General features: G+C 35.8%; 1 protein-coding gene across 2 annotated transcripts in view; it reads left to right on the top strand.

The window, feature by feature from the left end:
• The window catches only part of nompC (no mechanoreceptor potential C), a 603,429-nt gene that overhangs the window by 434,531 nt on the left and 153,620 nt on the right, over positions 1–15,278 (top strand). For both annotated transcript variants that reach the window (XM_081759152.1, XM_081759151.1), the window contains exon 6: positions 8,661–8,766. In XM_081759152.1, the coding sequence (XP_081615278.1) occupies positions 8,661–8,766 (106 nt within the window). The remainder of the gene's footprint in view (positions 1–8,660; positions 8,767–15,278) is intronic.

The following is a 15,278-nucleotide window of genomic DNA, read 5'->3' as shown; positions in this document are numbered from 1 at the left end:
GAAAATTTGGAACTTATAAAAAAGTTTTTCAATTTTTCTATACACGACAGAAAATTTTTCGATTCGTGAAAAATTGTTTCAGTTGTTTCTACATAGTACTGGAAATTTTCCAAGCCATAAAAATTTTGAAACTCTTTAAACGATCTTCCACTTCTTAATATTTCTGTGCATGAAGTCAATCAATTTTATGGTTAATGAGGAATTGTTACTTGATCGCTGATATTTGTTTAGAACGGAAAATTTTCAGGAAAAATATAGGGGAAAATTTTCCTGAAAATTTTCCGAAATGGAAAATTTTTCCACCTCACGTCACTACTACTATTAACTAACTAACTAACTAACTCTATGGCCTATGGAATCCGGAGGTTCAGTGCCGCGTTCACAAAAGCTCTCCACTGACTTCTATCCTTAGCTAATTGGATCCAGTTTCTACTTTGTATTCCTATCTCTGCGAGATCCATCTTAATATTATCCTCCCATCTGCGCCTAGGTCTTCCTAATGGTCGTTTTCCTATGGGTCTACCAGTCAAGACTTTGAAAGCGTTTTTACTTTCTTCCATTCTAGCTACATGACCTGTCCACCTAAGCCTCCTAGACTTGACGATCCTAACAATGTTGGGTAAACCGTATAAACTATGTAGTTCCCCGTTATGAAGTTTCCCATTCCCCATCTCGTTCCTCTTGGGTCCGAATATTCTTCTCAGGATCCTGTTCTCAAATACTTTCAGTCTATGTTCTTCCCTCAGAGTAAGCGACCATGTTTTGCAACCATACAGAACAACAGGCATGATTATAGTTTTATATATTTTAAGCTTCAAATTCCTCGACAGAATTCGCGACGACAAGAGATTTTGAACCGAATAGTAACACGAATTCCCTGCTTTTAGTCGACATTTAATTTCTTCGTGAATATGATTTTCGTCTGTTAATATTGATCCTAAATATTTGAAAGTATCCACTTTATCAAAAGTATTATTTAATATTTTAACGCCTCCACAATTTGCCGTATTACGGTCCCGACGCACTTCCATGTATTTAGTTTTCTCTGCATTTACTTCTAAACCCATGTCCCTGCAAGCGTTTAATAAGATCTCTGCATTTATTTCTACTGTTCTCCTACCATCCCCTATTAAATTTATATCATCAGCATATGCCATAACCTGGTGAATGCCGTTCAACTCTAGGCCCTGGTTGCTATCTTTGATTTTCCTTATGGCGTATTCCAGCACAAAGTTAAATAATAATGGCGACAACGCATCTCTTTGTTTCAGGCCATTTTCGACGTGGAAGCTCGTGGACAAAAATTTTCCTACCCGGACTTTACTTTGGGATTCACTTAAACATATCTTAATTGATCTAATTAGCTTTCTCGGTATTCTAAGTTCTATAAGAACGTTGTATAATGTTTCTCTCCTAACCGAGTCGTAAGCCTTTCTAAAATCAATAAATAGTTGATGTACCGAGGTATTGTATTCCCACTTCTTTTCGAGTATTTGGCGAATGGTAAATATTTGGTCGATAGTTGATCGATTTCGTCTAAATCCGCACTGATAATCTCCAATAATTTCATCTGCGTATGGGGTCAATCTTACTAACAGAATATTTGAAAGGATTTTATAGGATGTTGACAGAAGAGAAATACCTCGATAATTATTACAGTAACTTTTGTCGCCTTTCTTGTGAATTGGAACAATGATTGACTCTTTCCACTCTTGTGGCAATTCTTCCTTGTTCCAGATAAGGAGAATGAGTTTGTGTATCTTGTTCCACAATTTTGCGCCTCCAGCTAAAATTAACTCAGCCGGAATTTCATCTACACCCGGAGATTTGTGTTTCTTTAATTTCTTTATAGCGGCTTCCACTTCTATTCGATTGGGTTCTGGAATATACGGTTCTGCGGTGTGTATCTCCTTTTCTCCACGCACATTAGTTTTTGGCTGCGTGTTCAGCAAATCGTCAAAGAAATCTTTCCATCTATTTAAGAGGCTATCCGTATCAGTGAGAACTGTTCCGTCAGATTTCTTTAATATATAAGCACGAGGTTGATAGCCTTTCTTAAATTCGGTTATCCCCTTATACATGTCCCGAATATTTTTTTTACTATTATCTTGAAGTTCCTTAATTTTAGCTTTCAAAAATCCCGTTTCTTTGTTCTAAAAGTTTTGGAAGTTTCCCGCCTGATATCTGCGAAATTTTGTGTAGTTATTTCATTCGGATTTTGTAGGCACCGTAATTTTGCCTGTTTTCTCTTCTGTGCTAGTTTAATGCATTCTTGGTCGAACCATGGTTTGTTCCTACGTATTTCCACGTGTCCCAATTTTTCTATTGCTGAACTTTTAATGCTATCTCTAATTTCAATCCAAGTATCCTCAACACTAGTGCACTCCGAGTCTTCTAAAACCGAGAACCTATTCGAAACTTCAATCTGGTATTCCTCTCTTACCTGACTCTCTTCTAATTTCTTTAAATTAAATCTCTCCGTTTTCGGACATTGAGTATTACCTTTATTCAACGATAATCTCTCCCGTATTATCGCTGCTACCAGGTAGTGATCAGTGTCACAATCAGCCCCTCTAAAAGACCGGACGTCAATTATGCTAGATTGTCTTCTTCTATCTACTAAAACGTGATCAATTTGATTATGTGTTTTTCCGTCTGGTGATGTCCAAGTGTATTTATGAACGTCGCGATGTGGGAATTTTGTACTCTTCACGATTAGGTTTTTGGATGTTGCAAAGTTCACGAGTCTAACACCGTTGTCATTACTTTCCTTATGCAAACTTTCGTTCCCTATAATCGGTTTGAAAATATTTTCTCGTCCTACCTTCGCATTGAAATCCCCTAATAGAATCTTCATATGGTATCGCGGGAGTTGGTCAAATATCCGTTCCACTTCTTCGTAAAAACTGTCTTTTATATCGTCACGCTTATCTTCAGTTGGAGCATGTACATTTAAAACAATAATATCACACCACCGTCCCTTAAGAGTAATAAAAGAAAGTTTGTCAGTAACAAATTCAACCCGTTTAATTGCTGGTAATATTCGTTTGTGAACGAAAAACCCTGTTCCTAACTGGTGATTTTTATTTCCTTCCCCGTAAAAGAACGTAAAATTTCCGGAATTCTCAAATCCATTTCCTTCCCACCTAACTTCCTGAACTCCTACTAAGTCCATCCTGTATTTCTCTAACTCACTCGTTACAGATTTTAACACGCCTGCCCTATAAAGACTTCTAATATTCCATGTTCCAAATCTCATGTCCATTTTCTTTTGCTGATGTCGTGCCAAGTTATCAGTCCTTGTCCGAGGCTTTTGTGAATGTTTCTGAACAAGTACCTTTTTTTTTTACAGGATGAGGGTGTTAGCCTTACCCAAACCCCCAAGCTGGAGGACCACTCCTAGTCGTCTGTCCGCGACTGCTTATTCAGTATATTCGCAGCTAACCTCTATATCTAGAGGCCTTCTCCTCGATCCGCAACCTGAGGACGCGCCATGCCGTGGTGACAGGAACCCACGTTACACTACTACTATTACTACTACTTTTACTAACAGAACCTAACCAACCCCTGCGAGGATTGATTTATTATGTTTGGTATTTTTTTATTTGTATTAAGAAAATTTTAAGAAATTATATATACGTTATACATTTTCGTTTCTCCCTTCAGGCGCTCATGATGGTCACCCACCTTTCCTCTGATTCAGATCTGGCACTACTCGACTGCTTTGATCGCTGATCTCACGTAAAGCGGTATTGCAGTGTGTCTAGGGCGTTTGTATATGAGATAATTGAGCAGGAATTGTCTTTTTAAACCTCATTGTATTAAACATAAAAAATCTGCTTCTGAAATTGAAGTAGATACACAATAAATAATGATTGATTAGGCAATTATGCTACTGTAACGTATTTACTGTTAACATTTTAAGTTCAAAGTGTAATTAATCATCATGCAACTTTAAGTAATATTTTTTTTATCGCTTTGCTGTAAAATTTAACTTATTTTTGCTATGTAATTTATTTTTATGAAAGTAGAATTCACGCAAAATAATTCTTAGAAAGCTTAGACTAATGCTTCTTAGGATAATAATATTAGCTTAGTCAATGCTGGCAATGTACTACATGAATAGTTGGGTTGAGCTGACGAAATTGTTCCTGAGATGAGTAGCGTTGTATTTACTTATTATGAAACCAGATTTGTAAGTTGTCTAATAATTTTGTATACAGAAATCTAAAACAGATTATATAAATTTGATTGTAAGAGGCTTTGGCTCAGTAGTAGAACGCTCACCTCTAGCACGAAAAGTCCCTTTTTCCATTCCAAGCAAATTATGCTAGATAGCTTGAGTTATTCCTTTGTCCTCTCACATTCTTATTCTACCGATTTTTCCATCATTATTCATTTGCCTTAATCATTTGTGTCTCTTAGCCTAAAGAACGTAATCGTTGAACGTTAAACTGAAAGATCTAATTTCGTTTCATTTCAAAAATTCAGCTGAGAGACGGTGTTTTTTTTTTTTTTTTTTCCTCACACAAATTCTACGTATATGCGAACTGGACCCTCCAAACACCATGTATTTGTTAGATAGAATAAATAAATGAAGTGAAATAAAAGATGACTCATCTTCTCAGCAACAGTGGTTGTAATTGGTGTTCTTTTCCTTTCCGTGTACAGCGGGCGACACTTCTAAATGGTACAGCCATATGGAGATTTACGGCTAAGGTGTACCATTTAGAAGTGTCCCCCGCTGTACATAAAAATGGAGTTTCTTTTTTTCTTTACAGTGAAAATCCTTTGGAAACAAGACATTTGAAAATATATTTGGCTTAATTTGACATTTTTAGCAGTTCCAAAAATGTTTTTGTTATTTTTTTTATCTCAGTATATATGACCTTGAACATTGTAATTATTGAAGTATGCTCTAACTTAAAATGAAGTATTTTTTCTATTTGTGATTATGATAATGATACTTTTGCATGTCTCATTTTATGCACTTATATGCTGTAAAAATGGAAATCCCAAACTTGGGAATTACAAAAATATTACTATCAATAGCAATGCAACTAATTATGTAATAATTAGAAATCTAGTTTTGTAACTTTTCTTTTTATAAATTTGTCTAGTAACAGGTATGTTTTAGGTTCTTAAGTCACCACCCCCAAGTATACACAGTCCTATCGTTCAATATTTGTCCCGGAATGATTTAACCAATGGTTACGAACTCCATTTAGTTCTCGACTTTTTTTTTTATATAGGAAGGGTGAAGATGTAGGAAAGTATCAAATATGAAAGAAAAATTTCAGTAGGTTTCTTTTTTAAATTTTGGTATTATTTAGGGTTGGATTTTTTTTTCACAGTTAACACAGAGCCTATTAATACTCGTCACAATGTAAACCAATGACCAGAACGTAACGTACGCCACTTCTGCACGGGAAACTCGGATTTTCTTCAGTGACGAGTTCATGTGTTAAAAATTTCATTTTGAAAACCTTTCTAGAATCAATTAATCATATGGTGTTCGAGATTAGTAATAATGGTAAATGACTATTAATGGCTTTTACATATTAAAACTATTTTTCTCTTAACCATAGTAATAGGTAAATGTTGTCCTTGGATCAAAACCTTTTGAACATCATTCCAACCAACCGTACATCAATGAAACGTGTTAAATTTGTAGCCTTACAAACTTTCTAAATACTTTTTGTGCTAATAAATGGTACCCTGGTACTTCAAAAGGTACCAAAACTTAGAAAAAGATCTTAGGAAAAAATTTTCGGAATTTGTGAATTGGGTCAAACGTATTACATATCATTTGATACCTTCTTCATTTTAAAGACAATGATGTAAAATCGAATCTCATGTAAATACGGTTTATTGCCTTGGTTCTTTTGCTAATCAGGGAAAAAATCCTTGTAATTATAACGTCCCACAATTATGTCCTTAAGCATGAAAAACAGATGAATAATGAAATCGAATGAATATGGAAGGAATATAGTGGAATGGGAATGTTGAAGGAAACTAAAGAACACTGAGGAGATTCACAGATACGATACTGTCTATTACAAATCCTCATGAAATATGATCAAACTAGGAGACCCTTGCACGTGACGGGTAGCACTTTACCTTTGTTTACTAGTAAATAAATTATTCTATCAAATTGGTTATACAAATCTAGAGCCTATGGAAATAGACTATGATAATGTGGGTTATATGTAGTTATATGCAGACGTTACATATGGTGTTGATGTTAAAAACAAAAACACTAAACTTTAAACAAAGAAGTAACAGTATCACAATGTACTCCACGTGAATGAGTTTGTTCTTTTTCCTCTTCACCTTCCATTCTGCACTCAAAAACTTTAGTAAGATAGGTGAATATTTACAAAAAGTATATTTAAGTCATAAGCATTCTCGACTGAAGATTATTTCGTTTCATTCTAGCTGTATAACACGGACAATTAAATATTGTAATGTATGGTAGAGACGGTACACGGGTTATTTCTTTTCAATTACATTTTTATTACAAAATAGTTCTATACAAGTTATTTGTATACTATGCTACAAATAAGTAATTTTCTCTATGTAATAGTCCTATCTTTATGAGGTTGGACCTCCTGCCTGTTGTAGCACGGAGGTCTTTGAGGTTGACGGTTGGTAACTTCCTGCCCCTAGCAAGGCGGAGGTATAATGATGTCTCCTGCCCAGTGTAGCGCTGAGACGAAAGAAACTTTCTGCCTGTAGCAGGTGGAGGAGGTAATATCTCCTATCTAGTGCAGAGCGGAGATAAGATAGGAACCTCTTGCCCAGGGCAGCGCAGAGGTAAGGTTAGAGAATCTTTCCTACCCAGAGCAGCGCGAAGAGAAAGGTAGGAACCTCTTGCCCAGAGCAGCCCAGAGGTAAGGTTAGAGAATCTCTATTCCCAGAGCAGCGCGAAGAAAAAGGTAGGAATCATCAGCTGGAGCTTATGTCTTCTGTCTCTCGACGTGCTCATTTATAGCCGATTTAGGAAGCGGAGCCTATGGAGGGGTCATGATTCTCCGTATCCTTCTTCGTACTTCTTCGTAGATGGCTTCTGTCGGCTGCTTGACGATCATCGTGGAAAAGCACATGTTGTTTACAAATATGAAGGGATATTGCAATATTTTGCAACCACAGTATTACACTAACCCTCTAATCTCAGCAGCACACTGCGGGTAGTCAGGCAAACAAAGATTATACTCGTAATTACTCGAATATGAATACATGCGGAACTGGCTTGTGAGTGTCCACATTTTGGGACTAAATGGATGAATCATACTCGAGTCCTATCTTTTGACCCCTTTCATCCTGCTCAAAATTGATGGTGATTCATCAAAGTAGGTCTTGGGATTTTGTGTCTCCGGAATAGAGACATGCACACACAGATAAATAAATATCTGAAGGACTTTTTGGCAAACCCAACTCGTTAGTATAGAGACCATATTTATTATATCCTATCTGATAAGTGAAGTGAATCAGTTCGCTTGAAATAGCATTCCTTTAAGTTTACAATGAGCACCACGGTTTGTGTTCCCAACTGGAGAATCAGTCATTTTATTCCAGTTATTCCTTTACATTACACGTATATACAGGGTGTTAATGAACTATACCGACAAACTTTAAGAGGTGATTCCTCACACCAAAATAAGAGAAAAAGTCCATATGGACCTATGGCGAAAAGTACATAGTTTCAGAGCTAGGGCTGTCCAAAATCCCGAAAAAGCAAAATTTCAAGAGACTCTATTTCGAATTCGAGAGACTGTGGATGGTGGTCCTTTCAGCATAAAGGAAGCCACGCATACTCAATCCAAAAGTGCATATTTCATTAATGTCCAATGGGTATACAGATTATTTCCTGCAGGGTGAAATTCCCAGACATGCCATTAACCGAATTTTCAGATACGCTCTGACTTTATGATTGGTCCAAAGTAGGCAAACGATAAGCCTTGATAGCAGTGAACACGGAATCCTTTGGTGCGATGTCGGAAGTATTAAGGATCGTCAGCAGCACGGTCTCTTGTACTCGGGAAAATACATGGTGCGATGTTTACTTTCACGCTTATAAGTGAAGAAATCGTGAAATATACAGTGACGAAATACATATCAACACACGTTATTCCGAACATAAAGAAACATAGAGCTGAAGGCTCCTAACAATTCCGACTTCCCTCCGAAGCATTGGATGTCCATTGTTGTCAAAGTTTAGCTCCTACCTCCTTTTAACCCTGCTTGAAATCAGGGTATATATGAAAACTCTATTGAAAACATATCTGAGAATTACACCCTGTAGGGAATACCCTCTACACCTCTTGACAATTGATGAAATATGCACTTTTGGATTATGCATGCGTGGCTTCCTTTACGCTGATAAGAAACCACCATCCACAGTCTCTCGAATTCGAAATAGGGACTCGTGAAATTTAGCTTTTTCGAGATTTTGGACAGCCCTAGCTCTGAAACTATGCTTCGCCACAGGTCCATATATTTTTTTCCTCTTATTGTGATGTGAGGAATCACTTCTTACAGTTTGTCGGTATAGTTCATTAACACACTGCATATATATATATATATATATATATATATATATATATATATATATATGTAATGAATATGAAATTTTATTTTTATTCCTTTTTATTTTTCAGAATGAAGGTCAAACGGCCCTGCATATAGCTTCACAAAATGGCGACGATCACATGGTCAAATACTTCTATGGAGCTCGTGCGAATGCGTCTCTTGCCGATGCACATGGTAAGTTCATTTCGAGTATATTTTTAACAATGATATTAATCAAGATTTGCTAGTGCAAAGTACCTGAAGCAGTGATCACATTGCCAATCCAATTGTCATGCAGCGTAAGGAATCTTCCTTACAAACTATAGTAACTTATGAAAATAAATTGCTTTTGTAGTTATACTTCTGTAGCGTAAGGTGTATAAACTTCTTGTTAATAAATTTACTGCTTGTAAGGTTAAACTTCCTGTGAACGTGTGATTAGTTACACCGCAGTAATCATTACAGGCTATTTACAATAACACTCAAGTTCCTTCTTATTTCTTGTTCTTGACGACGAAGAGCAAGTTCATCATGATCATCGAGTTGATGATGATCATCATAATCTTCTGGTACTTTTTCATCTGGTTCGAAATCCGGATGGCCTAAAGATTTTGCAATATTATGGAGCACAAAACACGCAAAAATTATTTTTGAAACATTTTCCAACTTTGCACGGCAAACGTACTGTAAAATCGGAAATCGACGTTCCACTTGGCCAAAACATCGTTTGATTATCTCTCCTTTTTCAAAAGTTTGTTATATTTCAGTTCAGCATCAGGAGCAGGATTTGTAAAAGAGAGTCATGAAGCATGGTTCTATCCCATACCCATTATCACCAACTAGTACAACATTCGCTTTGTTTTTTAATAATAACCTGACCTGTGAGTTTTTCCATTTTCTTAAATCATGCACAGATCCAGCCCAACTAACATCAACACTCGTGAACATTTCTCTGGTGTCACAAATTGCTTGTACATTCAGACTAGGTTTATCTTTACGGTTTGTGTACTCATCTCCATGGATTTTTTTTTTTCAGTATTCTTACGTGGGTATAGTCAACTACATCAATTGCTGTGGGAAACCTAAATTTGCTTTGCCATAACTGTTTAGCCTGCATTATTTTACTGTTAGGAGAAGAGAGCTTTATTCAATCATGTGTTTGCGCAACGATGTTGTCAACCACTGCATTTAAAGTTCGAGATACCGTAGCCTGACTAACATTAAGCTCTTCTCCGATTCCTTTTTGATAGCCGGGATCAGCGAGATAGTGTAAACATATTTTCATTTTATGTTCGAAGGGCAGCACACCTCCCCGAATTTCTACATTTGCGCCAATAAATCTATCTGTAAGCCACAGTAAGTTGTCTTCTTCAAAACGGTATAGTTGTTTAAAATTACGAGCAAGCACAGGTAACCGGGGTTTGTAATGTTTAACATCCCTTAGGTGAACAACATCCGCCATCACACTCCAAAACATTTAACTGCAATGGTGAGTTTGCTACAGACCACACTCATAAATTTTGAGTGATATGCTTTTTTAATTAAAGTAAAAGGTGAAGGTTATGAATATCCTTTTACTTCGATGTGAAGTACAAGGATCAATCTAATAGTTTATACCAGGTTATCATAAAATAAGTATCGCTGTTTAGAGAACTCTGGAGGCATAACCACTTGACAGAATGCAACCAAATTTAGTAGGAGCGTATTTGGGAACATGCAGAAGCGATTGGTGTAGAAAACAAAATTAGTTCCAATTTTAGCCATCAGAGGTAATTGTTGCGTTGTACAACGCCATGTAAGTGCAGCGTGGAAGAAAAATGACACACTAGTGATGCTAAATGGTAAGAAAGGCTGTAATTATCTCTCCAGGTGCTTACCCACGCCTGCATCTGTTTCAGTGATATGGATTTGAGTGCCACTATCTGCCCAATGTGAATTGATGGTGATCTGATGTTTCTTTTTTTTTTCTTTCCACACTCTTTGCCTTGTGTTCAAGGGGTCCCGGGTTCGATTTCCGATGAATACACGTGAGTCGGATCCCATGTTAACCTCTAGGTCCCGTTCTTAGAACTCCATCATCATCTCATATGGTACTAGTCACCACGCATTTTCCTTGCTCAAGACTTGCCTATGGGCAGAACTCTACATTATCATCATCATCACCCATAACATATCACTACACCACGGGGTTATTAATAGGAGTACAAATCAATGTCAAGCATCAAACTGGAAGCATAATTATGGCCATTCTTTAATTGAATATCAATACCATCATTTGTCTTCCATACCACACTCACCGTACTTAACACTGAACACAAACACAATAACCTCTGGAGACGAGATTTGACACTAATCTTTCCCTGGAATCTTGGAGGGAGCTTGCATTTTATGAGCACAGGAAGGACTTACATTTAACTTTGTTTTTGTAAGATATCCAAAAATTTTAAAGGGACGCTTCAGCTCAAAAGCCCCCTCCCCGTAAATCCGACACTGACCACGGGGTATTAATAGCATTGGTAATCAATGCCACGAGACCCACAGAAGAGGTAATTACAGCCTTTCTTATCATTTACCATCAATAGTGTCGTCTTTCATCCACGTTGTACTTACTTGGTGTTATATAGCGTCACAATTACCCCTGGTAGCAAAAATTGGAACTAATTTTAATTTCTACACCAATCTCTTCTGCATTTTCCCAAATGTATCCCTACCAAGTTTGGTTGCATTCTGTCAAGTGGTTACGTATCCAGAGTTCTCTGAACAGTGATACTTATTTTATGATAGCCTGGTACTTACACTCGAAAAGTAAAAGATTGTAAAGATTGTAATCTTTATGAATACAGATTGAAGGATTTCCTTCATAGTTTACACATATAAGCTTATCCTTCTTTTTATGAATACGGTCTAATGTAGTGATATTGAATAATAATACTCATAATAATAATAATAATAATAATAATAATAATAATAATAATAATAATAATAATAATAATAATAATAATAATAATAATAATAATAATAATAATAATAAATCTTCTTTTCCATGTTCTATTACTGTACCTACTTCTGCAGCCAAAAAGATAATTCCGAGTATAGAGAAGCTTTTATCAGTCGCTCAGTTTATTTCTAAAAATAAATCAATAAATGTTGCATGGTATGCATGTAGCACGGTATGGTTCGCAATCTTGCACATTTACGTATATAGAACTTATATAAGATTGATTCTATCGTTGACAAGTTGGGCCGCTTTAAAAAACTACTTTTAATCACTCATTGATTTGTAAAGCGCCATTTTCAATAGCGAGGCTATACGAGATGTGGACCTACAGCTTAATGTGGGATCCGAAGCACGCTAGGAATCGAACACGGGTCTCTCACACCAAAGGCACGTACGCTAATCGCTTAGCCACGAGGGAGCTCTATTACTCATTGACAGAATGGGTTTTCGTCCCATGCTTAGTAAGAACTGTTATCCTTTCACATTATGTAAGGAAGCACCGCATGAAGGTTGGTTGGTAATATTATTCTTGTATTTCCGCCCATATTATATACTTCAAACGAAATAAAGCTTCGGACTAGAGGAAAGGAATCCAATAATGGGTTGAAATATCTGCATTGAAGGTTTGTTCACGAGAATTTTTTTTTAAATGAAAATATTCGTGGAAAATATCTACTTTTTATATGCTGTGTACTGCATATATGGTTTTATTTATTAAAGTTGGAACACAGATAAAGTTGGATTCTATTGAAGTTGGAACCGGCAGTAAACAATGAATAACGGAAAAAGAGATGAATGCAATGAAAATATGTAGCAAGGTATGACTAAAAAAATGAAAGTTCAATAATACGGCTCTTTGAGCGTAATGCAATGTTTCTATTCATTTGTTTTAATATGCATACCTTGTATGACAAAAGATAATTCCAACGTATTAACATGCAACGAACTATATACCAATTTATGTGATACAAGCACTATGCACGTATATCATATATTTTCTTCATCATTAGCTTCAGCATTAAAAATAAAAAGTGCTCCCTGTGCTCCAAATGAAACACATTTTTTTTGTAATGAAATATTCTTTACATAGCAAATATTATTTGTTGTGTATGTGTTTTGTGTACATTTTCTGTCCCTTAGAAATATTTCATTTTCTTCCTTTTACGTACTTAATTACATTCCTTGACTTAAACTTTCCAATATATATGATTTATTTTGAATCCTCGTAATTTAGATTGTCGGGCGAAACAAATCAATCGCAGGAGCCACTGGTCATACAAGCCACTGATTATAGAGGTTAATGGTCTATCGCCAAACGTTTATTAGAAAAATTGGTCAGACAAGCTGCATGCACGTCGGTATATTAAATAATAATAATGAATTGTATGATCGATATTGTAATGTGTTGTATATGTCATGTGGCGCCTAGGATCTGTTTCCTTTTTCCCAACATCCAAAGAGCGTCATTAGTAGCTGACACGACAGCATGTGAATGAGAATAGTAAACATCCGTCAAATCTTTTATTTGGCGCAAAATGAGGGCACGTTTCTCAGTCACGTAGTCACGTATTTGGGCAAAAACTTGGTGCTACCAAAGTGGAAATCACTCACAATACTCAAGAAGGCTTTTGGCGTTGATGTATTGGTCAAAATTAAAGAGTGGTAGAGATTTTATTTGTCTCTTGCTCTAGTGTTTTTTTCTTGGGACCTTGATTTTTGCTTTCCTATTCTTCTTCTTTAATTCTTGGGGAGAACAGTAGCTCAGTGGTTAACTGAGTGGTGTACTCAAATTGTCTGAAGTGTTAGAGGTTGTGAGGCAAAATTCATTGTGGGTTCTACTTTACCTGAAGAGCATTGGCTCTTTCTAACTGCCCCGTGTTCTTGTCCCTGTCAATGAAGTTGGTCCAGAAAGGAGTTTGAAAGATAAAATGTTTTTTTTAAACTAAAATGTGGTAACTTCTAGTGCGAGCAGTCCCTACTACAGACAGACGTATGTAACATAGAGCTGACGTATGTAATATACGAAAGATTGTTAGATGGCTGTCGGACGTCCTGCACCGGCATGGTGTACCAAATACGCGGGAAAATGTTGTATGTTTATAGCATATGGACAGCATATGCTCCGTACAAATTTCCGCAGCAAACTTATGGATTCCGTATATTAGTACAAATATACTGCTATCCGGATAACTTATTTTTCTCAGTGTTCGTATAACGTAAAAATAGAAATGTCATTGCATTTTCATTTCTTTTATTTAGCATTCCTTAGTCTCTGATGTTCTTAATGCTATTTTCTCTGTTTGTTCCATTGTATCTGACTTTTTTAATATCCTATATATTTGTGATGTCTTTTTTTTTTTTTAAAAAAAGCTTTTGTATATAGTACTTCAACAAATTTGTTTCTCTGCATTCCGTATTTCATATATATCCATTCTGATTTTTCTCTATGTCTCTTTTCCTTTCATTTTTTTTCCTAAAAATTTAATCTCTTCTGATGTCAGAAGTAGACGAGACGGAAAACCTTTCTCAGACATAGCCGTAAAGAACAGGAAAATAAAAGAAATTTCGTTCTTCTACTGTCAAGATGCCAACTAGAATGGACAACTGAAGTATTTTTTATTTGTACATTTTCTCCTTTTCCCGTCTTTTTTTTTTTTCTTTTTGACTATTCAAATATTCGTACAAAACATGCTTAACGTTTATGCTGTACTTTCTTTGTGGAAAAGGATTGACCATAGAGAGTTGGTTTTTGAAAAGAGCACAGACTGCATATTTTCGAATGCTTAAAATATTTAGATAGCTACAACACAACAACAATAGGAAAAAACACTTGGGTTAGTTTAAACTCTCTCTCTCTCTTTGTATTTCTTGCAGTGTATAGGAGTTTCAAAGGAACATTAACTTGCCCTTTGCATTCCTTTCTTTCGTAAATTTTAAGTTATTGCTTGAACAAGCGAACAAAGATATTTCATACTCGAAAAAAAAATGTTTTCTAAGAAAGTTTACTAAATGCATTTCCTGGCAACACACACACACACACACACATATATATATATATATATATATATATATATATATATATATATATATATATATATATATATAGTTCTCCTTTTGACGGTTTGATTTTATTTCATAAGTTTTTTAAAAACTATTTTTGATTCAGCAGTTGTGCCTACACAAGAATGCGATCTTGATTTTTTCTCCGGCTCTTCATATCGTTGTTAGGAAAACAATATCTGTCTCATAAAATGCACCTAGTAAATGATTCTATCTGATAATCAAAGATACCTGCCTACAGGTCGGTTTTAGATCATAGGTTTCCCCCATTAGATTATTTATTAACAAACATCTTGAAATAAACAATAGTGTGCGTAATAATATCTCAGTTATATTTGTAACTGATACGTGTTTGATATTTTTGTGTACATGGTAAATTGAGAACTAATTCGTTTCGTTAGAAATGACGTCAGGGATGTGATGGCGTTGTCAGAGATATAGCTTTCATACGAACTTCCTTATAAATGCATACGTTTTTCAAGAAAATGAAAAGAATAACTTGAAATTAATCAAATTTGTGTGAAAGCAGTTGTGTGCACGAATAGTTTTACGTTGAATGGTTTGGGTGCAAAATCTCGCAGCCAGAAACTCGTGGGCCACAATATCACCACTCAAAATCTCGCCGCCCAAAACGTCGCATGCCAAAATC

The sequence above is a fragment of the Thermobia domestica genome, chromosome 5 (assembly GCF_964235325.1).
Source record: "Thermobia domestica chromosome 5, izTheDome1.hap1.1, whole genome shotgun sequence".
In the NCBI taxonomy this organism is placed as follows: Eukaryota; Metazoa; Arthropoda; class Insecta; order Zygentoma; family Lepismatidae; genus Thermobia; species Thermobia domestica.
Note: the sequence above shows the minus strand (reverse complement) of the source record. Positions and strands in the feature narration are given on the sequence as shown.